The 25,524-nt window shown below is 28.9% G+C and overlaps 1 protein-coding gene across 2 annotated transcripts in view; it reads left to right on the plus strand.

The window, feature by feature from the left end:
* The window catches only part of tmem134 (transmembrane protein 134), a 26,453-nt gene extending 929 nt beyond the window's left edge, over window positions 1–25,524 (plus strand). Inside the window, exons 3-8 of one of the 2 annotated variants that reach the window (XM_061984413.1) lie at window positions 17,276–17,343; window positions 17,697–17,777; window positions 17,865–17,941; window positions 18,018–18,062; window positions 25,172–25,225; window positions 25,290–25,524. In XM_061984413.1, coding sequence (XP_061840397.1) covers window positions 17,276–17,343; window positions 17,697–17,777; window positions 17,865–17,941; window positions 18,018–18,062; window positions 25,172–25,225; window positions 25,290–25,372 — 408 coding nt within the window. In that variant the 3' untranslated portion in view covers window positions 25,373–25,524. Of the gene's footprint in view, window positions 1–17,275; window positions 17,344–17,696; window positions 17,784–17,864; window positions 17,942–18,017; window positions 18,063–25,171; window positions 25,226–25,289 lie in introns of both variants that reach the window. The other variant, XM_061984412.1, reaches the window with a different exon arrangement.

Consider the following 25,524-nt stretch of genomic DNA (forward strand, 5'->3'; position numbering starts at 1 on the left):
ATTTGCCAAAAAAGAAAATTTATTTTCTGCAAGTAAAAAAATGATTCACGAGTAAAAAAAAAAAAAAAAAGATTTGCAAGTAAAAACATATTTCTGCAGGTAAAAAAACGTTTTGTAAGTAAAAAAAAATTGTTTTTTAATTCTGCAAGTAAAAAAAAAAGTATTTTTTAGTTAAAAAAGACAATTCACAGGAAAACAAATGTCTGCAGGTTAAAACAAAATAAATTGTAAATTTGAAAAAAATTATGCAAGTAAAAAAAACCCCATTAATGGGTAAAAAAAAGAAAAGAAAAACTATTTGCCAAAAAAGAAAATGTATTTTCTGCAAGTAAAAAAATGATTCACGAGTAAAAAAAAAAAAAAAGATTTGCAAGTAAAAACAAATTTCTGCAGGTAAAAAAACGTTTTGTAAGTAAAAAATTTTTTTTTTTTAATTCTGCAAGTAAAAAAAAAAAGTATTTTTTAGTTAAAAAAGACAATTCACAGGAAAAAAAATGTCTGCAGGTTAAAACAAAATAAATTGTAAATTTGAAAAAAATTATGCAAGTAAAAAAAACCCCATTAATGGGTAAAAAAAGAAAAGAAAAACTATTTGCCAAAAAAGAAAATTTATTTTCTGCAAGTAAAAAAATGATTCACGAGAAAAAAAAAAAAAAGATTTGCAAGTAAAAACATATTTCTGCAGGTAAAAAAACGTTTTGTAAGTAAAAAAATTTTTTTTTTTAATTCTGCAAGTAAAAAAAAAAGTATTTTTTAGTTAAAAAAGACAATTCACAGGAAAAAAAATGTCTGCAGGTTGAAACAAAATAAATTGTACATTTGAAAAAAAATATGCAAGTAAAAAAAACCCCATTAATGGGTAAAAAAAGAAAAGAAAAACTATTTGCCAAAAAAGAAAATTTATTTTCTGCAAGTAAAAAAATGATTCACGAGTAAAAAAAAAAAAAAAAGATTTGCAAGTAAAAACAAATTTCTGCAGGTAAAAAAACGTTTTGTAAATAAAAAACTTTTTTTTTAAAATTCTGCAAGTAAAAAAAAAAGTATTTTTTAGTTAAAAAAGACAATTCACAGGAAAAAAAATGTCTGCAGGTTAAAACAAAATAATTTGTAAATTTGAAAAAAATTATGCAAGTAAAAAAACAACCCTTTAATGGGTAAAAAAAAGAAAAGAAAAACTATTTGCCAAAAAAGAAAATTTATTTTCTGCAAGTAAAAAAATGATTCACGAGTAAAAAAAAAAAAAAGATTTGCAAGTAAAAACAAATTTCTGCAGGTAAAAAAACGTTTTGTAAGTAAAAAAAATTTTTTTTTTAATTCTGCAAGTAAAAAAAAGAAAAGAAAAACTATTTGCCAAAAAAGAAAATTTATTTTCTGCAAGTAAAAAAATGATTCACGAGTAAAAAAAAAAAAAAAAGATTTGCAAGTAAAAACAAATTTCTGCAGGTAAAAAAACGTTTTGTAAATAAAAAACTTTTTTTTTTAAATTCTGCAAGTAAAAAAAAAAGTATTTTTTAGTTAAAAAAGACAATTCACAGGAAAAAAAATGTCTGCAGGTTAAAACAAAATAATTTGTAAATTTGAAAAAAATTATGCAAGTAAAAAAACAACCCTTTAATGGGTAAAAAAAAGAAAAGAAAAACTATTTGCCAAAAAAGAAAATTTATTTTCTGCAAGTAAAAAAATGATTCACGAGTAAAAAAAAAAAAAAGATTTGCAAGTAAAAACAAATTTCTGCAGGTAAAAAAACGTTTTGTAAGTAAAAAAAATTTTTTTTTTAATTCTGCAAGTAAAAAAAAGAAAAGAAAAACTATTTGCCAAAAAAGAAAATTTATTTTCTGCAAGTAAAAAAATGATTCACGAGTAAAAAAAAAAAAAAAAGATTTGCAAGTAAAAACAAATTTCTGCAGGTAAAAAAACGTTTTGTAAATAAAAAACTTTTTTTTTTAAATTCTGCAAGTAAAAAAAAAAGTATTTTTTAGTTAAAAAAGACAATTCACAGGAAAAAAAATGTCTGCAGGTTAAAACAAAATAATTTGTAAATTTGAAAAAAATTATGCAAGTAAAAAAACAACCCTTTAATGGGTAAAAAAAAGAAAAGAAAAACTATTTGCCAAAAAAGAAAATTTATTTTCTGCAAGTAAAAAAATGATTCACGAGTAAAAAAAAAAAAAAGATTTGCAAGTAAAAACAAATTTCTGCAGGTAAAAAAACGTTTTGTAAGTAAAAAAAATTTTTTTTTTAATTCTGCAAGTAAAAAAAAAGTATTTTTTTAGTTAAAAAAGACAATTCACAGGAAAAAAAATGTCTGCAGGTTAAAACAAAATAATTTGTAAATTTGAAAAAAATTATGCAAGTAAAAAAACCCCCATTAATGGGTAAAAAAAGAAAAGAAAAAGTATTTGCCAAAAAAGAAAATATATTTTCTGCAAGTAAAAAAATGATTCACGAGTAAAAAAAAAAAAAAAAAGATTTGCAAGTAAAAACAAATTTCTGCAGGTAAAAAAATGTTTTGTAAGTAAAAAATTTTTTTTTTTTAATTCTGCATGTAAAAAAAAAAGTATTTTTTAGTTAAAAAAGACAATTCACAGGAAAAAAAATGTCTGCAGGTTAAAACAAAATAAATTGTAAATTTGAAAAAAATTATGCAAGTAAAAAAAAGAAAAGAAAAACTATTTGCCAAAAAAGAAAATTTATTTTCTGCAAGTAAAAAAATGATTCACGAGTAAAAAAAAAAAAAAAAGATTTGCAAGTAAAAACAAATTTCTGCAGGTAAAAAAACGTTTTGTAAATAAAAAACTTTTTTTTTTAAATCCTGCAAGTAAAAAAAAAAGTATTTTTTAGTTAAAAAAGACAATTCACAGGAAAAAAAATGTCTGCAGGTTAAAACAAAATAATTTGTAAATTTGAAAAAAATTATGCAAGTAAAAAAACAACCCTTTAATGGGTAAAAAAAGAAAAGAAAAACTATTTGCCAAAAAAGAAAATTTCTTTTCTGCAAGTAAAAAAATGATTCACGAGTAAAAAAAAAAAAAAAAGATTTGCAAGTAAAAACAAATTTCTGCAGGTAAAAAAACGTTTTGTAAATAAAAAACTTTTTTTTTTAAATTCTGCAAGTAAAAAAAAAAGTATTTTTTAGTTAAAAAAGACAATTCACAGGAAAAAAAATGTCTGCAGGTTAAAACAAAATAATTTGTAAATTTGAAAAAAATTATGCAAGTAAAAAAACAACCCTTTAATGGGTAAAAAAAGAAAAGAAAAACTATTTGCCAAAAAAGAAAATTTATTTTCTGCAAGTAAAAAAATGATTCACGAGTAAAAAAAAAAAAAAAAAGATTTGCAAGTAAAAACAAATTTCTGCAGGTAAAAAAACGTTTTGTAAGTAAAAAAATTTTTTTTTAATTCTGCAAGTAAAAAAAAGAAGTATTTTTTAGTTAAAAAAGACAATTCACAGGAAAAAAAATGTCTGCAGGTTAAAACAAAATAAATTGTAAATTTGAAAAAAATTATGCTAGTAAAAAAACCCCCATTAATGGGTAAAAAAAGAAAAGAAAAACTATTTGCCAAAAAAGAAAATTTATTTTATGCAAGTAAAAAAATGATTCACGAGTAAAAAAAAAAAAAAAGATTTGCAAGTAAAAACAAATTTCTGCAGGTAAAAAAAATGATTGGCAAGTAAAAAATTATTTTTTAGTTAAAAAAGACAATTCACAGGAAAAAAAATGTCTGCAGGTTAAAACAAAATAAATTGTAAATTTGAAAAAAATTATGCTAGTAAAAAACCCCCCATTAATGGGTAAAAAAAGAAAAGAAAAACTATTTGCCAAAAAAGAAAATTTATTTTATGCAAGTAAAAAAATGATTCACGAGTAAAAAAAAAAAAAAAGATTTGCAAGTAAAAACAAATTTCTGCAGGTAAAAAAATGATTGGCAAGTTAAAAATTATTTTTTAGTTAAAAAAGACAATTCACAGGGGAAAAAAATGTCTGCAGGTTAAAACAAAATAAATTGTAAATTTGAAAAAAATTCTGCAAGTAAAAAAAACCCCATTAGCGGGTAAAAAAAGAAATGAAAAACTATTTGCCAAAAAAGAAAATTTATTTTCTGCAAGTAAAAAAATGATTCACGAGTAAAAAAAAAAAAAAAGATTTGCAAGTAAAAACATATTTCTGCAGGTAAAAAAACGTTTTGTAAGTAAAAAAAATTTTTTTTTAAATTCTGCAAGTAAAAAAAAAAGTATTTTTTAGTTAAAAAAGACAATTCACAGGAAAAAAAATGTCTGCAGGTTAAAACAAAATAAATTGTACATTTGAAAAAAATTATGCAAGTAAAAAAAACCCCATTAGTGGGTAAAAAAAAGAAAAGAAAAACTATTTGCCAAAAAAGAAAATTTATTTTCTGCAAGTAAAAAAATGATTCACGAGTAAAAAAAAAAAAAAAAAAGATTTGCAAGTAAAAACAAATTTCTGCAGGTAAAAAAACGTTTTGTAAGTAAAAAAAATTTTTTTTTTAATTCTGCAAGTAAAAAAAAAGTATTTTTTAGTTAAAAAAGACAATTCACAGGAAAAAAAATGTCTGCAGGTTAAAACAAAATAAATTGTAAATTTGAAAAAAATTATGCTAGTAAAAAAAAACCCATTAATGGGTAAAAAAAGAAAAGAAAAACTATTTGCCAAAAAAGAAAATGTATTTTCTGCAAGTAAAAAAATGATTCACGAGTAAAAAAAAAAAAAGATTTGCAAGTAAAAACATATTTCTGCAGGTAAAAAAACGTTTTGTAAGTAAAAAAATTTTTTTTTTAAATTCTGCAAGTAAAAAAAAAAAGTATTTTTTAGTTAAAAAAGACAATTCACAGGAAAAAAAATGTCTGCAGGTTAAAACAAAATAAATTGTACATTTGAAAAAAATTATGCAAGTAAAAAAAACCCCATTAGTGGGTAAAAAAAAGAAAAGAAAAACTATTTGCCAAAAAAGAAAATTTATTTTCTGCAAGTAAAAAAATGATTCACGAGTAAAAAAAAAAAAAAAAAAGATTTGCAAGTAAAAACAAATTTCTGCAGGTAAAAAAACGTTTTGTAAGTAAAAAAAAATTTTTTTTTAAATTCTGCAAGTAAAAAAAAAAGTATTTTTTAGTTAAAAAAGACAATTCACAGGAAAAAAAATGTCTGCAGGTTAAAACAAAATAAATTGTAAATTTGAAAAAAATTATGCAAGTAAAAAAACCCCCATTAATGGGTAAAAAAAGAAGAAAAACTATTTGCCAAAAAAGAAAATTTATTTTCTGCAAGTAAAAAAATGATTCACGAGTAAAAAAAAAAAAAAAGATTTGCAAGTAAAAACAAATTTCTGCAGGTAAAAAAACGTTTTGTAAGTAAAAAAATTTTTTTTAAATTCTGCAAGTAAAAAAAAAAGTATTTTTTAGTTAAAAAAGACAATTCACAGGAAAAAAAATGTCTGCAGGTTAAAACAAAATAAATTGTAAATTTGAAAAAAATTATGCAAGTAAAAAAAACCCCATTAATGGGTAAAAAAAAGAAAAGAAAAACTATTTGCCAAAAAAGAAAATATATTTTCTGCAAGTAAAAAAATGATTCACGAGTAAAAAAAAAAAAAAGATTTGCAAGTAAAAACTAATTTCTGCAGATAAAAAAACGTTTTGTAAGTAAAAAAATTTTTTTTTTAATTCTTCAAGTAAAAAAAAAAGTATTTTTTAGTTAAAAAAGACAATTCACAGGAAAAAAAATGTCTGCAGGTTAAAACAAAATAAATTGTAAATTTGAAAAAAATTATGCAAGTAAAAAAAACCCCATTAATGGGTAAAAAAAGAAAAGAAAAACTATTTGCCAAAAAAGAAAATTTATTTTCTGCAAGTAAAAAAATGATTCACGAGTAGAAAAAAGAAAAATATTTGCAAGTAAAAACAAATTTCTGCAGATAAAAAAACGTTTTGTAAGTAAAAAAAAAAGTTTTTTTAATTCTGCAAGTAAAAAAAAAAGTATTTTTTAGTTAAAAAAGACAATTCACAGGAAAAAAAATGTCTGCAGGTTAAAACAAAATAAATTGTAAATTTGAAAAAAATTATGCTAGTAAAAAAACCCCCCTTAATGGGTAAAAAAAGAAAAGAAAAACTATTTGCCAAAAAAGAAAATTTATTTTCTGCAAGTAAAAAAATGATTCACGAGTAAAAAAAAGAAAAATATTTGCAAGTAAAAACAAATTTCTGCAGATAAAAAAACGTTTTGTAAGTAAAAAAAAATTTTTTTTTAATTCTTCAAGTAAAAAAAAAAGTATTTTTTAGTTAAAAAAGACAATTCACAGGAAAAAAAATGTCTGCAGGTTAAAACAAAATAAATTGTAAATTTGAAAAAAATGATGCAAGTAAAAAAAACCCCATTAATGGGTAAAAAAAAGAAAAGAAAAACTATTTGCCAAAAAAGAAAATTTATTTTCTGCAAGTAAAAAAATGATTCACGAGTAAAAAAAAAAAAAGATTTGCAAGTAAAAACATATTTCTGCAGGTAAAAAAACGTTTTGTAAGTAAAAAAAAATTGTCTTTTTAATTCTGCAAGTAAAAAAAAAAAGATTTTTTAGTTAAAAAAGACAATTCACAGGAAAAAAAATGTCTGCAGGTTAAAACAAAATAAATTGTAAATTTGAAAAAAATTATGCAAGTAAAAAAACCCCCATTAATGGGTAAAAAAAGAAAAGAAAAACTATTTGCCAAAAAAGAAAATTTATTTTCTGCAAGTAAAAAAATGATTCACGAATAAAAAAAAAAAAAAAGATTTGCAAGTAAAAACACATTTCTGCAGGTAAAAAAACGTTTTGTAAGTAAAAAAAAATTTTTTTTTAATTCTGCAAGTAAAAAAAAAAGTATTTTTTAGTTAAAAAAGACAATTCACAGGAAAAAAAATGTCTGCAGGTTAAAACTAAATAAATTGTAAATTTGAAAAAAATTATGCAAGTAAAAAAAAACCCATTAATGGGTAAAAAAAGAAAAGAAAAACTATTTGCCAAAAAAGAAAATTTATTTTCTGCAAGTAAAAAAATGATTCACGAGTAAAAAAAAGAAAAAAAGATTTGCAAGTAAAAACAAATTTCTGCAGGTAAAAAAACGTTTTGTAAGTAAAAAAAAATTGTTTTTTAATTCTGCAAGTAAAAAAAAAAGTATTTTTTAGTTAAAAAAGACAATTCACAGGAAAAAAAATGTCTGCAGGTTAAAACAAAATAAATTGTAAATTTGAAAAAAATTCTGCAAGTAAAAAAACCCCCATTAATGGGTTAAAAAAGAAAAGAAAAACTCCATCCATCCATCCATTTTCTACCGCTTATTCCCTTTGGGGTCGCGGGGGGCGCTGGAGCCTATCTCAGCTACAATCGGGCGGAACTATTTGCCAAAAAAGAAAATTTATTTTCTGCAAGTAAAAAAATGATTCACGAGTAAAAAAAAAAAGAAAGATTTGCAAGTAAAAACAAATTTCTGCAGGTAAAAAAACGTTTTGTAAGTAAAAAAATTTTTTTTTTAATTCTGCAAGTAAAAAAAAAAGTATTTTTTAGTTAAAAAAGACAATTCACAGGAAACAAAATGTCTGCAGGTTAAAACAAAATAAATTGTAAATTTGAAAAAAATTATGCTAGTAAAAAAAAACCCATTAATGGGTAAAAAAAGAAAAGAAAAACTATTTGCCAAAAAAGAAAATATATTTTCTGCAAGTAAAAAAATGATTCACGAGTAAAAAAAAAAAAAAAGATTTGCAAGTAAAAACAAATTTCTGCAGGTAAAAAAACGTTTTGTAAGTAAAAAAAATTTTTTTTTAAATTCTGCAAGTAAAAAAAAAAGTATTTTTTAGTTAAAAAAGACAATTCACAGGAAAAAAAATGTCTGCAGGTTAAAACAAAATAAATTGTAAATTTGAAAAAAATTATGCAAGTAAAAAAAACCCCATTAATGGGTAAAAAAAAGAAAAGAAAAACTATTTGCCAAAAAAGAAAATTTATTTTCTGCAAGTAAAAAAATGATTCACGAGTAAAAAAAAAAAAAAAAGATTTGCAAGTAAAAACAAATTTCTGCAGATAAAAAAACGTTTTGTAAATAAAAAAAAAAAATTTTTTAAATTCTGCAAGTAAAAAAAAAAGTATTTTTTAGTTAAAAAAGACAATTCACAGGAAAAAAAATGTCTGCAGGTTAAAACAAAATAAATTGTACATTTGAAAAAAATTCTGCAAGTAAAAAAAACCCCATTAGTGGGTAAAAAAGAAAAGAAAAACTATTTGCCAAAAAAGAAAATTTATTTTATGCAAGTAAAAACATGATTCACAAGTAAAAAAAAGAAAAGATTTGCAAGTAAAAACAAATTCCTGCAGGTAAAAAAACGTTTTGTAAGTAAAAAAATTTTTTTTTTAATTCTGCAAGTAAAAAAAAAAGTATTTTTTTTGTTAAAAAAGACAATTCACAGGAAAAAAAATGTCTGCAGGTTAAAACAAAATAAATTGTAAATTTGAAAAAAATTATGCAAGTAAAAAAAAGAAAAGAAAAACTATTTGCCAAAAAAGAAAATTTATTTTCTGCAAGTAAAAAAATGATTCACGAGTAAAAAAAAAAAAAAAAAAGATTTGCAAGTAAAAACAAATTTCTGCAGGTAAAAAAACGTTTTGTAAGTAAAAAAAATTTTTTTTTTAATTCTGCAAGTAAAAAAAAAGGATTTTTTAGTTAAAAAAGACAATTCACAGGAAAAAAAATGTCTGCAGGTTAAAACAAAATAAATTGTAAATTTGAAAAAAATTATGCAAGTAAAAAAACCCCCATTAATGGGTAAAAAAAAGAAAAGAAAAACTATTTGCCAAAAAAGAAAATTTATTTTCTGCAAGTAAAAAAATGATTCACGAGTAAAAAAAAAAAAAAAAAGATTTGCAAGTAAAAACAAATTTCTGCAGATAAAAAAACGTTTTGTAAATAAAAAAAAATTTTTTTTTAAATTCTGCAAGTAAAAAAAAAAGTATTTTTTAGTTAAAAAAGACAATTCACAGGAAAAAAAATGTCTGCAGGTTAAAACAAAATAAATTGTACATTTGAAAAAAATTCTGCAAGTAAAAAAAACCCCATTAGTGGGTAAAAAAGAAAAGAAAAACTATTTGCCAAAAAAGAAAATTTATTTTATGCAAGTAAAAACATGATTCACAAGTAAAAAAAAGAAAAGATTTGCAAGTAAAAACAAATTCCTGCAGGTAAAAAAACGTTTTGTAAGTAAAAAAATTTTTTTTTTAATTCTGCAAGTAAAAAAAAAAGTATTTTTTTTGTTAAAAAAGACAATTCACAGGGAAAAAAATGTCTGCAGGTTAAAACAAAATAAATTGTAAATTTGAAAAAAATTATGCAAGTAAAAAAAAGAAAAGAAAAACTATTTGCCAAAAAAGAAAATTTATTTTCTGCAAGTAAAAAAAAGATTCACGAGTAAAAAAAAAAAAAAAAAAGATTTGCAAGTAAAAACAAATTTCTGCAGGTAAAAAAACGTTTTGTAAGTAAAAAATTTTTTTTTTTTAATTCTGCAAGTAAAAAAAAAGGATTTTTTAGTTAAAAAAGACAATTCACAGGAAAAAAATGTCTGCAGGTTAAAACAAAATAAATTGTAAATTTGAAAAAAATTATGCAAGTAATAAAAAACCCATTAATGGGTAAAAAAAAGAAAAGAAAAACTATTTGCCAAAAAAGAAAATTTATTTTCTGCAAGTAAAAAAATGATTCACGAGTAAAAAAAAAAAAAAAGATTTGCAAGTAAAAACAAATTTCTGCAGATAAAAAAACGTTTTGTAAATAAAAAAAATATTTTTTTTTAATTCTGCAAGTAAAAAAAAAAGTATTTTTTAGTTAAAAAAGACAATTCACAGGAAAAAAAATGTCTGCAGGTTAAAACAAAATAAATTGTACATTTGAAAAAAATTCTGCAAGTAAAAAAAACCCCATTAGTGGGTAAAAAAGAAAAGAAAACCTATTTGCCAAAAAAGAAAATTTATTTTATGCAAGTAAAAACATGATTCACAAGTAAAAAAAAGAAAAGATTTGCAAGTAAAAACAAATTCCTGCAGGTAAAAAAACGTTTTGTAAGTAAAAAAATTTTTTTTTTTAATTCTGCAAGTAAAAAAAAAAGTATTTTTTTTGTTAAAAAAGACAATTCACAGGAAAAAAAATGTCTGCAGGTTAAAACAAAATAAATTGTAAATTTGAAAAAAATTATGCAAGTAAAAAAAAGAAAAGAAAAACTATTTGCCAAAAAAGAAAATTTATTTTCTGCAAGTAAAAAAATGATTCACGAGTAAAAAAAAAAAAAAAAAAGATTTGCAAGTAAAAACAAATTTCTGCAGGTAAAAAAACGTTTTGTAAGTAAAAAATTTTTTTTTTTAATTCTGCAAGTAAAAAAAAAGGATTTTTTAGTTAAAAAAGACAATTCACAGGAAAAAAAATGTCTGCAGGTTAAAACAAAATAAATTGTAAATTTGAAAAAAATTATGCAAGTAAAAAAAACCCCATTAATGGGTAAAAAAAAGAAAAGAAAAACTATTTGCCAAAAAAGAAAATTTATTTTCTGCAAGTAAAAAAATGATTCACGAGTAAAAAAAAAAAAGATTTGCAAGTAAAAACATATTTCTGCAGGTAAAAAAACGTTTTGTAAGTAAAAAAATTTTTTTTTAAATTCTGCAAGTAAAAAAAAAAGTATTTTTTAGTTAAAAAAGACAATTCACAGGAAATAAAATGTCTGCAGGTTAAAACAAAATAAATTGTAAATTTGAAAAAAATTATGCAAGTAAAAAAACCCCCATTAATGGGTAAAAAAAGAAAAGAAATACTATTTGCCAAAAAAGAAAATTTATTTTCTGCAAGTTAAAAAATGATTCACGAGTAAAAAAAAAAAAAAGATTTGCAAGTAAAAACACATTTCTGCAGGTAAAAAAACGTTTTGTAAGTAAAAAAATTTTTTTTTTTAATTCTGCAAGTAAAAAAAAAAATTTGCAAGGGAAATGTTTTTTCCTGCAAGTAAAACAAATGATTCGTAGGTAAGAAAAAAAATGCTGCAAGTGAAACGATTCAAAAGTTAAACAGTTTTTATAAAAAAAATTCCAAGTACATAACATTTTTGTTCATGTAAAAAAACAATTCACAAGTATAAAAAACACTTTTCTGCAAGGAAAAACGACTTGCAACTAAAAACAAAACAATTTCTTCAATTGAAAAAACAATTCCCAAGTAAAAAAAACCTACTTCTGAAAGTAAACAAATTATGCAAGCAATTATGAAAACAAATTTCTGCAGGAAAAAAAATTATTCGTACTTTGAAAAATATGTTCTAATTAAAAAGGAAAATTAACAGAAAAAAAAGAATTCCGCAGGTACATTTTTTAAAAAATTCTGCAAGTAAAAAAAACATTCGCGAGTATACAAATAATTTTCTGAGAGTAAAAAAAAATAACGGTTTGCGGGGGGGAAAAATTCTTGCAGTTACCAAAAAATTATTCCTAAGTAAAACAAAAACGTATATATTTTCTGCAGGTAAAAAAACGATATGCAAGAAAAAAAAAATCTGCAGGTACCAAAAAACGATTCGTAAGTTAAAAGAAAAAAATTCTGCAAGTAAAACGATTTGCGGGTAAAACAATTTCATTACTTATTTATTACGATTTGCAAGTGAAAAAACGATTTGCAAGAAAAAAAAAACATTTTCTGCAAGTAAAACGATGTGAAAGTTAAACAGTTTCATAAAAAATGTTACAAGTTCATAACATTTTTGTTCATGTAAAAAAACAATTCACAAGTATAAAAAACACTTTTCTGCAAGGAAAAACGACTTGCAACTAAAAACAAAACAATTTCTTCAATTGAAAAAACAATTCCCAAGTAAAAAAAAACCGACTTCTGAAAGTAAAAAAATTATGCAAGCAATTATGAAAACAAATTTCTGCAGGAAAAAAAATGATTCGTACATTGAAAAATATGTTCTAATTAAAAAGGAAAATTAACAGGAAAAAAAAGAATTCCGCAGGTAAATTTTTTTTAAATTCTGCAAGTAAAAAAAGACATTCGCGAGTATACAAATAATTTTCTGAGAGTAAAAAAAAAATAACAATTTGCGGGGGGGGGGAAATTCTTGCAGTTACCAAAAAATTATTCCTAAGTAAAACAAAAACTTATATATTTTCTGCAGGTAAAAAAACGATATGCAAGAAAAAAAAATTCTGCAGGTACAAAAAAACGATTCGTAAGTTAAAAGAAAAAAATTCTGCAAGTAAAACGATTTGCGGGTAAAAAAATTTCATTACTTATTTATTACGATTTGCAAGTGAAAAAACGATTTGCAAGAAAAAAAAACATTTTCTGCAAGTAAAACGATGTGAAAGTTAAACAGTTTCATAAAAAATGTTACAAGTTCATAACATTTTTGTTCATGTAAAAAAACAATTCACAAGTGTAAAAAAATATTTTCTTCATGCAAAAATCAATTATGAGTAAAAACAACTATTGTATTTTTCGGAGTATAAGTCGCACCGGCAGAAAATGCATAATAAAGAAGGGAAAAAACATATATAAGTCGCACTGGAGTATAAGTCGCATTTTTTGGGGAAATGTATTTGATAAAAGCCAACAGCAAGAATAGACATTTGAAAGGCAATTTAAAATAAATAAAGAGGCTGAATAAGTGTACGTTATATGAGGCATAAATAACCAACTGGTATGTTAACGTAACATATTATGGTAAGAGTCATTCAAATAACTATAACATATAGAACATGCTATACAATCTGTCACTCCTAATCGCTAAATCCCATGAAATCTTATACGTCTAGTCTCTTACGTCAATGAGATAAATAATATTATTTGATATTTTACGCTAATGTCTTAATCATTTCACACATAAGTCGCACCCCAAAGCCAAACTATGAAAAAAACTGTGACTTATAATCCGAAAAACGTGGTATTTCTTTAATTGAAAAAACGATTCTTAAGTATGAAAACACATTTCTGCAAGTAAAAATTTTTTCCGCAAGTGTAAAAACAAAAAAATGTTGTTGAAAAAAAAACAGTAAACAATGAAAAGTAGACCAATAAAAAAAAAATCATCAGTATAAACAATTTTCTGCATGTAAAAAAACGATTCTGAGAAGAACAAAAACAATTCGGTTTCAACAACACTTTTCTGCAAGTAAAAACACTTGCAACTAAAAACCAAACAATTTTTTTCAATTGAAAAAACAATTCACGAGTGGAAAAAAAAACACACTTTTCTACAAGTAAAAAGTTGTCAGTAGTATTTTCCGCACTATAAGGCGCACCGGATTATTAGCCGCACCTTCAATGAATGGCATATTTCAAAACTTTGTCCACCTATAAGCCGCCCCGGACTATAAGCCGCGCCTACGCTGCGCTAAAGGGAATGTCAAAAAAACAGTCAGATAGGTCAGTCAAACTTTAATAATGTATTAAAAACCAGCGTTCTAACAACTCTGTCCCAAAATGTACGCAAATGTGCAATCACAAACATAGTAAAATTCAAAATAGTGCAGAGCAATAGCAACATAATGTTGCTCGAACGTTAATGTCACAACACACAAAATAAACATAGCGCTCACCTTCTGAAGTTATTCTTCATTCGTAAATCCTTCGAATTCTTCGTCTTCGGTGTCCGAATTGAAAAGTTGGGCAAATGTGGGATCCAAAATGGCCGGTTCCGTCTCGTCGAAGTCATCGGAGTCAGTGTCACTGTTCAGCAGTTCTGTGAATCCTGCCTTCCGGAAAGCTCGGACCACAGTTGTGACCGAAATATCTGCCCAGGCATTTACGATCCACTGGCAAATGTTGGCGTATGTCGTCCGGCGCTGTCTGCCTGTCTTAGTGAAGGTGTGTTCGCCTTCGGTCATCCATTGTTCCCACGCCGTTCGCAGTCGTGATTTGAATGCCCTGTTGACACCAATATCCAGCGGCTGGAGTTCTTTGGTTAATCCACCCGGAATGACGGCGAGTGTTGTATTTGTGTGCTTCACTTGTTTTTTGACACCATCTGTGATGTGGGCGCGCATGGAGTCGTATATCAACATGGACGGAGCTGTGTGAAAAAAGCCACCCGGCCTCTTCGCGTAAACTTACCTTAACCACTCGCTCATCTTTTCTTCATCCATCCATCCCTTCGAGTTAGCTTTTATGATGACGCCGGCTGGAAAGGTCTCTTTTGGCAAGGTCTTCCTTTTGAATATCACCATGGGTGGAAGTTTCAGGCCATTAGCATGGCAAGCTAGAACCACAGTGAAGGACGACTTCTCATTCCCTGTGGTGCGAATATTCACCGTACGTGCTCCCGTTGTATCCACAGTATCCACAGTGCGGTTCACAGGAATATCAGTTGCTGTGAAATAGTAATCCGTGTGAGGATGGAGAGATTGCGTCTTTTCATGAACCGGATCCTTGTCGCTTAGTAGGAGCCATTTTGTGGTCTTTACAGATGTAAACAGGAAATGAAACGTACGGTAATATCCGCGCGCTTTTTCTTCTTCTACGCGGGCGGGTGGTTGCTTACAGTAGAAGAAGAAGCGCTTCCTGTTCTATGGGGGCGGGTGCTTACCTTGGCGGTTGCTTGCGTAGAAGAAGAAGCGCTTCCTGTTCTACCGGGAAAAAAGATGGCGGCTGTTTACCGTAGTTACGAGACCGAAACTTTATGAAAATGAATCTTAATATTTATCCATATATAAAGCGCACCGGGTTAAAAGCCGCACTGTCAGCTTTTGAGTAAATTTGTGGTTTTTAGGTGCGGCTAATGGTGCGGAAAATACGGTAATATTCCACCCTGCCTGCCGATCCACACACTTGCACTTGTAAGTCAAACTTGACCACAGGTGGCGCTGCTGAGTCCATTTAAGGCCGTCAGAGCTACTCTTATTTGCGCATGGTGCCGTCTGCCAAAAATAACAAAGAATAAAAACCAGGGTCGGGAGAAAAACGGCGGACAGAATCGAGGGGAAACAAGCTCAACCTGTAAGTTAACCTATATGTTTCCCCTCTTTAAATAGTGTGTTGATATTGTTACACTGTCAGTAGCACTCACCATAAATACATGAAATGTAACCAAATACTTGGTAGATGTGATTGGTGTCGTCCAAGTTCACTCATGGATGATCGGAGTGGGTAGCATAAAACCCTGGTAGCAACATCCAGAGTAAAAAGTATTCAAATCACAAAGTCACATTTAGTTGACCTGTACAGTCGTACCTCCACTTACTGTACCTGCTTCATCACTTCTCTCAACTCACATCATCCAAATGAACTGAAATCAATTTCATCCGTGCTCCACCCCCGAAACGCCACAGTTTTGACACGTAACCATGCCTTTTAAATGAAAAACTAACATTTAGGTAAGAAATATTGTCAAAAATATAATATACTGCTAACAAAAACCTACTCAGTGGCCTAGTGGTTAGAGTGTCCGCCCTGAGATCGGTAGGTTGTGAGTTCAAACCCAGGCCGAGTCATACCAAAGACTATAAAAATGGGAGCCATTACCTCCCTGCTTGGCACTCAGCATCAAGGGTTGGAATTGGGGGTTAAATCACCGAAAATGATTCCCGGGCGCGGCCACCGCTTCTGCCCACTGCTCCCCTCACCTCCCAGGGGGTGATCAAGGGTGATGGGTCAAATGCAGAGAATAATTTCGCCACACCTAGTGTGTGTGTGACAATCATTGGTACTTTAACTTTAACTTTTTTAACTTTAGTAGGTTTATGGATTAAAGTAAATAAAGGAAAATTATGTATTTATGTTATTCACATGTGAATAATGCTGTATAAGAGACTGTATTTATATTATTCACATGTGAATAATGCTGTATAATAGACTGTATTTATGTTATTCACATGTGAATAATGCTGTATAATAGACTGTATTTATGTTATTCACATGTGAATAATGCTGTATAATAGACTGTATTTATGTTATTCACATGTGAATAATGCTGTATAATAGACTATTTATATTATTCACATGTGAATAATGCTGTATAATAGACTGTATTTATATTATTCACATGTGAATAATGCTGTATAATAGACTATTTATATTATTTGCATGTGAATAATGCTGTATAATAGACTATTTATATTATTCACATGTGAATAATGCTGTATAATAGACTGTATTTATATTATTCACATGTGAATAATGCTGTATAATAGACTGTATTTATATTATTCACATGTGAATAATGCTGTATAATAGACTATATTATTCGCATGTGAATAATGCTGTATAATAGACTGTATTTATATTATTCACATGTGAATAATGCTGTATAATAGACTGTATTTATATTATTCACATGTGAATAATGCTGTATAATAGACTATTTATATTATTTGCATGTGAATAATGCTGTATAATAGACTATTTATATTATTCACATGTGAATAATGCTGTATAATAGACTGTATTTATATTATTCACATGTGAATAATGCTGTATAATAGACTGTATTTATATTATTCACATGTGAATAATGCTGTATAATAGACTATATTATTCGCATGTGAATAATGCTGTATAATAGACTGTATTTATATTATTCACATGTGAATAATGCTGTATAATAGACTGTATTTATATTATTCACATGTGAATAATTCTGTATAATACTGTATTTATGTTATTCACATGTGAATAATTCTGTATAATACTGTATTTATGTTATTCACATGTGAATAATGCTGTATAATAGACTATTTATATTATTTGCATGTGAATAATGCTGTATAATAGACTATTTATATTATTCACATGTGAATAATGCTGTATAATAGACTGTATTTATATTATTCACATGTAAATAATGCTGTATAATAGACTGTATTTATATTATTCACATGTGAATAATGCTGTATAATTGACTGTATTTATATTATTCACATGTGAATAATGCTGTATAATAGACTGTATTTATATTATTCACATGTGAATAATGCTGTATAATAGACTGTATTTATATTATTCACATGTAAAAAATACATGTGAATAATAAAAGTGTTTATTGTCTATTGTGAGGGAACTGTGGTGCTGAATTTCCCCCAGGGATCAATAAAGTACTTTCTATTCTAAAGAAGGGATAATGTACTTTGGAGAGTGGACTTCCACAGTATCTCCGTCCGGCTGCTTCTCTGTCACACGCCATCAGCACCTTTGTCATATTTTTATGGATAAAGGTTACAACATGCATGGCTGGTGAATGATGTGCATCTTTTGTTCCTTTTGTAGAATCTGGAAAATGAAGACCCCCTGGGGAGCAGTGGCAACTCCTCTTTTAATAACTTCTTCAAAATCAGGTTGGTTCATCTCCTAAAATGTTGACGAATTGAATGGCACTTCCTGTTTTGTCACCTAAGCCATACTGTGCTGTACTGAGCAGCCAGGACACAGACCCGTCTACTGCTGTCCCTCGTTGCAATAAGTATACACCGCTGGTTCCGGTATATAAGCCACACCCACTACATTTTAGAAGAAAAATATAGTTTCCCATACCTTAGCTGCACCAATAAATGTTTATTTACATACCTTCATTGTTTCCAAGCGGTGCCTGTGACACGGCAGTAAAACGGCTGATCAAACAAAACAGTGATAGTGATATTAGTTTATAAATGGGTCAGTTGCTGACCTCATGTTGACCTCTCCCCCCCAGTGAGTCGTCCACTTTGTCCTACTGCAGCTCTCAGTGGTCATTCAGCACCTTGAGCTCTGTCACACATCTCTCAGCACACTGGTGCGGGTAAGGTGCACACACACACACACACACACACACACACACACATCCACACACACACACACACTTACTTACCTGCGTGGCCAGGTGGGTGTCACATCCGCTGGTGAAGAAGAACAGAAAAGTAGTCCTGGCCTCCTTCCTGCTGCTGATCACTGGAGTGGGTGAGTGGACAGGAAGTAGTCACTGCAGTGTTGCCATGGCGATCACCGCTCATTTCCACCTCTGCTTCCTCCGCAGCTCTTATTTTTACAGGCGTTGTCATCCAGCTGAGTCCAAACGCAGGTAAGAAAAACCACCACAGACGAACTTTATCATCTGTGATGACACTTCTTCTCAAATGTTAACTAATATTATTAAACATAGACAAACAACACATTCACTAAAATATTATTAAATGTAGACAAACAACACATTCACTAAAATATTATTAAACACAGACAAACAACACATTCACTAAAATATTATTAAATGTAGACAAACAACACATTCACTAAAATATTATTAAACACAGACAAACAACACATTCACTAAAATATTATTAAACACAGACAAACAACACATTCACTAAAATATTATTAAACACAGACAAACAACACATTCACTAAAATATTAAATGTAGACAAACAACACATTCACTAAAATATTATTAAACACAGACAAACAACACATTCACTAAAATATTATTAAACACAGACAAACAACACATTCACTAAAATATTATTAAACACAGACAAACAACACATTCACTAAAATATTATTAAATGTAGACAAACAACACATTCACTAAAATATTATTAAACACAGACAAACAACACATTCACTAAAATATTATTAAACACAGACAAACAACACATTCACTAAATATTATTAAACACAGACAAACAACACATTCACTAAAATATTATTAAACACAGACAAACAACACATTCACTAAAATATTATTAAACACAGACAAACAACACATTCACTAAAATATTATTAAACACAGACAAACAACACATTCACTAAAATATTATTAAACACAGACAAACAACACATTCACTAAATATTATTAAATGTAGACAAACAACACATTCACTAAAATATTATTAAACACAGACAAACAACACATTCACTAAATATTATTAAACACAGACAAACAACACATTCACTAAAATTTTATTAAATGTAGACAAACAAGACATTCACTAAAATATTATTAAATGTAGACAAACAACACATTCACTAAAATATTATTAAACACAGACAAACAACACATTCACTAAAATATTATTAAACACAGACAAACAACACATTCACTAAAATATTATTAAACACAGACAAACAACACATTCACTAAAATATTATTAAACACAGACAAACAACACATTCACTAAAATATTATTAAACACAGACAAACAACACATTCACTAAAATTTTATTAAATGTAGACAAACAAGACATTCACTAAAATATTATTAAACACAGACAAACAACACATTCACTAAAATATTATTAAACACAGACAAACAACACATTCACTAAAATATTATTAAATGTAGACAAACAAGACATTCACTAAAATATTATTAAACACAGACAAACAACACATTCACTAAAGTAGAGATCGATATTTGACATTTTGGCCTGTACCGTATCGGCCTTTTTTTCCCTCTTCGTTTTTACAACTACAACATAACTACATCAGCACATCATATATATATATATATATATATATATATATGCACATATGATAGCAGTATTTCATATTTAAACAACAACAAATGACTGAAGAAGATAGTACCGTATTTTCCAGAGTATAGAACACACCCACTACATATTAGAAGACTAGAACACACCCACTACATATTAGAATAAACTAATAGTTTCCATATATTAGCTGCACCGGACTATAAGACACAGAAATTAGTTATTTACACAGAAATATTTTATAAATGTTTATTTACATACCTTTTATTGTTTCCAAACGGTGTCTGTAACAAGGCAGTAAAACGGCTAATCAAACAAAACAGAAGTCATGGTCATGGACCCACTAAACAGACTCGATAACTCCACGCTGACGTTTTGGTTAGTTAATTATACTAACACAGACACTCGTAAACGTGTTAGCATATTAGCTCATGCTAATGACGCTAGCTTGATTACATTACGATAGCACGTACAAATATGCATGAAAACACGCCTACAGACATCACACATGTAAGTAAGAATTTTTTATAGTTATATTGTAAAACTTACAAATGTTGCTTGGAGTGATGAATTGAGAATCCAGACGAGTAGAAACGCAATGGACGGATAGAAGGTGGATTGGCACTTGTACTTCGGGTTTAAAGCTCAGTCTAAACCAGGGGTCTCAAACTCAATTTACCTAGATGCAGAAACTGAACAAATACCCAGAACACTTGGCAGCCCACCTCAACCGACACACGGGGGGGGTTGGTGGTAGCGGAGGTGTATATTGTAGCCCAGAAAAGTCAGGGCTGCATGGGATTCTGGGTATTTGTTCTGTTCTGTTTATGTTGTGCTGCGGTGCGGATGTTCTCCCGAAATGTGTTTTGTCATTCTTGTTTGGTGCGGGTTCACAATGTGGCGCCTATTTGTAACAGTGTTATACTTGTTTATACGGCCACCCTCGGTGTGACCTGTATGGCTGTTGATCAAGTATGTCTTGCAGTCACTTACGTGTGTGTGTACAGAAGCCTCATACAACATGTGACTGGGCTTGCACGCTGTTTGTACAGATTGTAGAGGGCGCTGAAGGCAGTGCCATCACGACACGCCTTTATTATTGTTGCTTGGGGGAAAATGGGCAGACATTCGAGAGAATGGTTGTCCTTAATTAGAAAAATCGTGAGGGTTGGCAAGTATGACGCTGTCAAGCACCATTCATATAAAACTCGCGGGCCGCACTAACATAACATTTTCATATTAAGGTGCGGGCCGCAAAATAACGCCGCGTGTAGTGAGCGAACTTGTCCAAAAGATGGCGCCATAGCACAAACAACACACCTGTTACGTGTCTGTATTTGTTTTTTTTAACTATTTGCTCGATGGTTGTCAGTCAGGAAAAATCCATAAATTAGCCGCACCGTTTTAAAAGCCGCAGGGTCCAAAGCGTAGGAAAAAAGTAGCGGCTTATAGTCCGTAATTTGGGGTGAGAAGCAGCAGCCTTTTTGTCCTGCATGAGCTATTATTTGCAAAAATAAGAACATGAAATATCTTGTCTTTGCAGTCTATTCAATTGAATATAAGTTGTTGTATTCTCTTTTTATTTACCATTTACACAACCTGACAACTTCACTGCTTTTGGAGTTTGTAATATTTAAAGATATAACTTTTTGTCAACTTTGTATTAAAGGCGACATTGTTATTGTTATATGATTCCGAGTATTGGCCGATACGGATATTAATCTGATATGATTTCAGTACAAATGATATTGTACATGCTTTTATTTTGTAGTGTGGAATGTTGGAAAATACTCGATCATGTGAAACTACTCAAAACTATGGAAGCCCGTTTCTGCCACTAAACATAAAATAATTATGGAAGAATAAAAATAAAAAAATCTAAATTATGAGATTAAAAATCATAATTATTAGGGGAAAAAAGTCGAAATTATAAGGAAAAAAATATCGAAATTATGAGATAAAAAGTCATAATTATGGGATAAAAAGTCAAAATTATGAACATAGTCATAGTTATGAGATAACAAAATCAAAATTACGAGATAAAAACTCCCAATTATGAGATATAAAGTCATAATTATGAGGGGGGATCATTTTGAAATGATGAGAAAATTGATATTATGAGATTAAATGTCATAATAATGAGGTAAAAAAAAAATCAAAATTCTGGGATAAACTATCAAATTTATGAGATTAAAAATCATAGTTATGAGATTAAAAAAAAAATCTAAATTATAAAATACAAAGTCATGATTATGAGATAAAAAGTCGAAATTATGGGCTATGAAAGTCAACATTATGAGATAAAAAGTTAAAATTCCAAGATAAAAAATTGCAATTATGGGATAAAAAAAATGGAGATTATGAAACATGTTGCAGGCATCAAATTCCAAATGAGCTAATTTTTGCAAAAAAATAATAAAGTTTGTCAGTGTGAACATGAAATATCTTGTCTTTGCAGTCTATTCAATTGAATATAAGTTGAAAAGGATTTGTTGTATTCTCTTTTTATTTACCATTTACACAACCTGACAACTTCACTGCTTTTGGAGTTTGTAATATTTAAAGATATAACTTTTTGTCAACTTTGTATTAAAGGCCACATTGTTATTGTTATACGATACCGAGTATTGGCCGATACCGATATTAATCTGATATGATTTCAGTACAAATGATATTGTACATGCTTTTATTTTGTAGTGTGGAATGTTGGAAAATACTCGATCATGTGAAACTACTCAAAACTATGGAAGCCCGTTTCTGCCACTAAACATAAAATAATTATGGAAGAATAAAAATAAAAACATCTAAATTATGAGATTAAAAATCATAATAATTAGGGGAAACAAGTCGAAATTATAAGGGAAAAAATATCGAAATTATGAGATAAAAAGTCATAATTATGGGATAAAAAGTCGAAATTATGAAAATAGTCATAGTTATGAGATAACAAAATCAAAATTACAAGATAAAAACTCCCAATTATGAGATATAAAGTCATAATTATGAGGGGGGATCATTTTGAAATGATGAGAAAATTGATATTATGAGATTAAATGTCATAATAATGAGGAAGAAAAAAAAATCAAAATTCTGGGATAAACTATCAAATTTATGAGATTAAAAGTCATAGTTATGAGATAAAAAAAAAAATCGAAATTATAAAATAAAAAGTCATGATTATGAGATAAAAAGTCGAAATTATGGGCTATGAAAGTCAACATTATGAGATAAAAAGTTCAAATTCCAAGATAAAAAATTGCAATTATGGGATAAAAAAATGGAGATTATGAAACATGTTGCAGGCATCAAATTCCAAATGAGCTAATATTTGCAAAAAAATAATAAAGTTTGTCAGTGTGAACATGAAATATCTTGTCTTTGCAGTCTATTCAATTGAATATAAGTTGAAAAGGTTTCTCTTTTTATTTACCATTTACACAACATGACAACTTCACTGCTTCTGTGGTTGGTATATAATTGAGTAGATGAGTTGTTGAGATGTAGAGAGACGCCATATGTTCTATATTTTGAAATGCAAATGTGGACGCTCCTCTTAGACGTGTAAGAAAGGTGTTTGTTTTTTGCTGCTAAATGAAAACATTATGTCACTACTGGTCCCACCTTTCCTAAAAATAATATTTAAAAAAACAACTTAAAAGCCGTGTCCATGTTTAAATAACTTACTGCACATTTTATATTGGCTCCAAATGTCAGTTATTGGCCATCTTCACTACTAATAATCTGCATCGGTCCTGAAAAAATCATACAGGTAAAAGCCAGTAAATTAGAATATTTTGAAAAACGTGATTTATTTCAGTAATTGCATTCAAAAGGTGTAACTTGTACATTATATTTATTCATTGCACACAGACTGATGCATTCAAATGTTTATTTCATTTAATTTTGATGATTTGAAGTGGCAACAAATGAAAATCCAAAATTCCGTGTGTCACAAAATTAGAATATTACTTAAGGCTAATACAAAAAAGGGATTTTTAGAAATGTTGGCCAACTGAAAAGTATGAAAATGACAAATATGAGCATGTACAATACTCAATACTTGGTTGGAGCTCCTTTTGCCTCAATTACTGCGTTAATGCGGCGTGGCATGGAGTCCATGAGTTTCTGGCACTGCTCAGGTGTTATGAGAGCCCAGGTTGCTCTGATAGTGGCCTTCAACTCTTCTGCGTTTTTGGGTCTGGCATTCTGCATCTTCCTTTTCACAGATTTTCTATGGGGCTAAGGTCAGGGGAGTTGGCGGGCCAATTTAGAACAGAAATACCATGGTCTGTAAACCAGGCACGGGTAGATTTTGCGCTGTGTGCAGGCGCCAAGTCCTGTTGGAACTTGAAATCTCCATCTCCATAGAGCAGGTCAGCAGCAGGAAGCATGAAGTGCTCTAAAACTTGCTGGTAGACGGCTGCGTTGACCCTGGATCTCAGGAAACAGAGTGGACCGACACCAGCAGATGACATGGCACCCCAAACCATCACTGATGGTGGAAACTTTACACTAGACTTCAGGCAACGTGGATCCTGTGCCTCTCCTGTCTTCCTCCAGACTCTGGGACCTCGATTTCCAAAGGAAGTGCAAAATTTGCTTTCGTCAGAAAACATGACTTTGGACCACTCAGCAGCAGTCCAGCTCTTTTTTTCCTTAGCCCAGGTGAGACGCTTTGCGCGCTGTTTCTTGGTCAACAGTGGCTTGACACGAGGTATGCGGCAGTTGAAACCCATGTCTTTCAAGCGTCTCTTGGTGGTGGATCTTGAAGCACTGACTCCAGCAGCTGTCCACTCCTTCTGAATCTCCCCCACATTTTTGAATGGGGTTTTTTTTCACAATCTTGACCAGGGCGCGGTGATCCCTATCGCTTGTACACTTTTTCTGACCACAGTTTTTCCTTCCCTTTGCCTCTCCATTAATGTGTTTGGACACAGAGCTCTGAGAACAGCCAGCCTCTTCAGCAATAACCTTTTGTGTCTTTCCCTCCTTGTGCAATGTGTCGATGGTTGCCTTTTGGACAGCTGTCAAATCTGAAGTCTTCCCCATGTTTGTGTAGGCTTCAGAACTGGACTGAGAGACCATTTAAAGCCCTTTGCAGGTGTTTTGAGTTAATCAGCTGATTAGTTTGTGGCACCAGGTGTCTTCAAAATGTAACCCTTACACAATATTCTAATTTTGTGACACACGGAATTTTGGATTTTCATTTGTCGCCACTTCAAATCATCAAAATTAAATGAAATAAACATTTGAATGCATCAGTCTGTGTGCAATGAATAAATATAATGTACAAGTTACACCTTTTGAATGCAATTACTGAAATAAATCAAGTTTTTCAAAATATTCTAATTTACTGGCTTTTACCTGTATATCTACACTAGAGTGAGCAGTCCAGTTGAATACGTTGAAAAAAAGCCAATGTCTGTTTGATCGTGTTTTTGCAGGATAAAGGATTGTTTGCAGGCATTTTGTAAAGTTGCTTTTTAATGTTTACGTCATGAAAGGAACAACAACTTGTGTTTTCTTCAGACATTTTAAAAATGATAGTCTTAAAGTCAACATAAATGTAGGTGTGTTCTCCCTGCAAACAATAAATGAAAGTAATTTTGATGATGTGATGTGTCCAGAGCGCCCCCTGCTGGACACCATGCATACCACCAATAACACTGATTATTGATTTTAGTGCATTTTTCTCCTTGCAGGTGTTTCAAGCGCTATTTTCTTTGTCCCTGGATTCCTTCTCTTCATCCCTGGAGGTAAATACATCTTTTTTCTTGAATATACATGAAACACAGTCACTCATTGTCATTACCTCCCTAGTGTATCACGTGATATACATCAGCTGCGCTGTCCGTGGAAGACGAGGCTTCAAATTGTTCTACTTGCCTTATTTTGAAAAATGATCTCACATGGTTCATTCACCACATTTAACACAAGCAGCCTTCAGTATTGTTTTCTAACCACTGACACTTCAACCACTGACTGTTACCACTCCATGACTGACATGTGACATGTCAATATTGACTGTGAATGACAATAAAACCTTTTCACTTTT

This window comes from Nerophis lumbriciformis, linkage group LG25 (genome assembly GCF_033978685.3).
Source record: "Nerophis lumbriciformis linkage group LG25, RoL_Nlum_v2.1, whole genome shotgun sequence".
Classification (NCBI taxonomy): Eukaryota; Metazoa; Chordata; class Actinopteri; order Syngnathiformes; family Syngnathidae; genus Nerophis; species Nerophis lumbriciformis.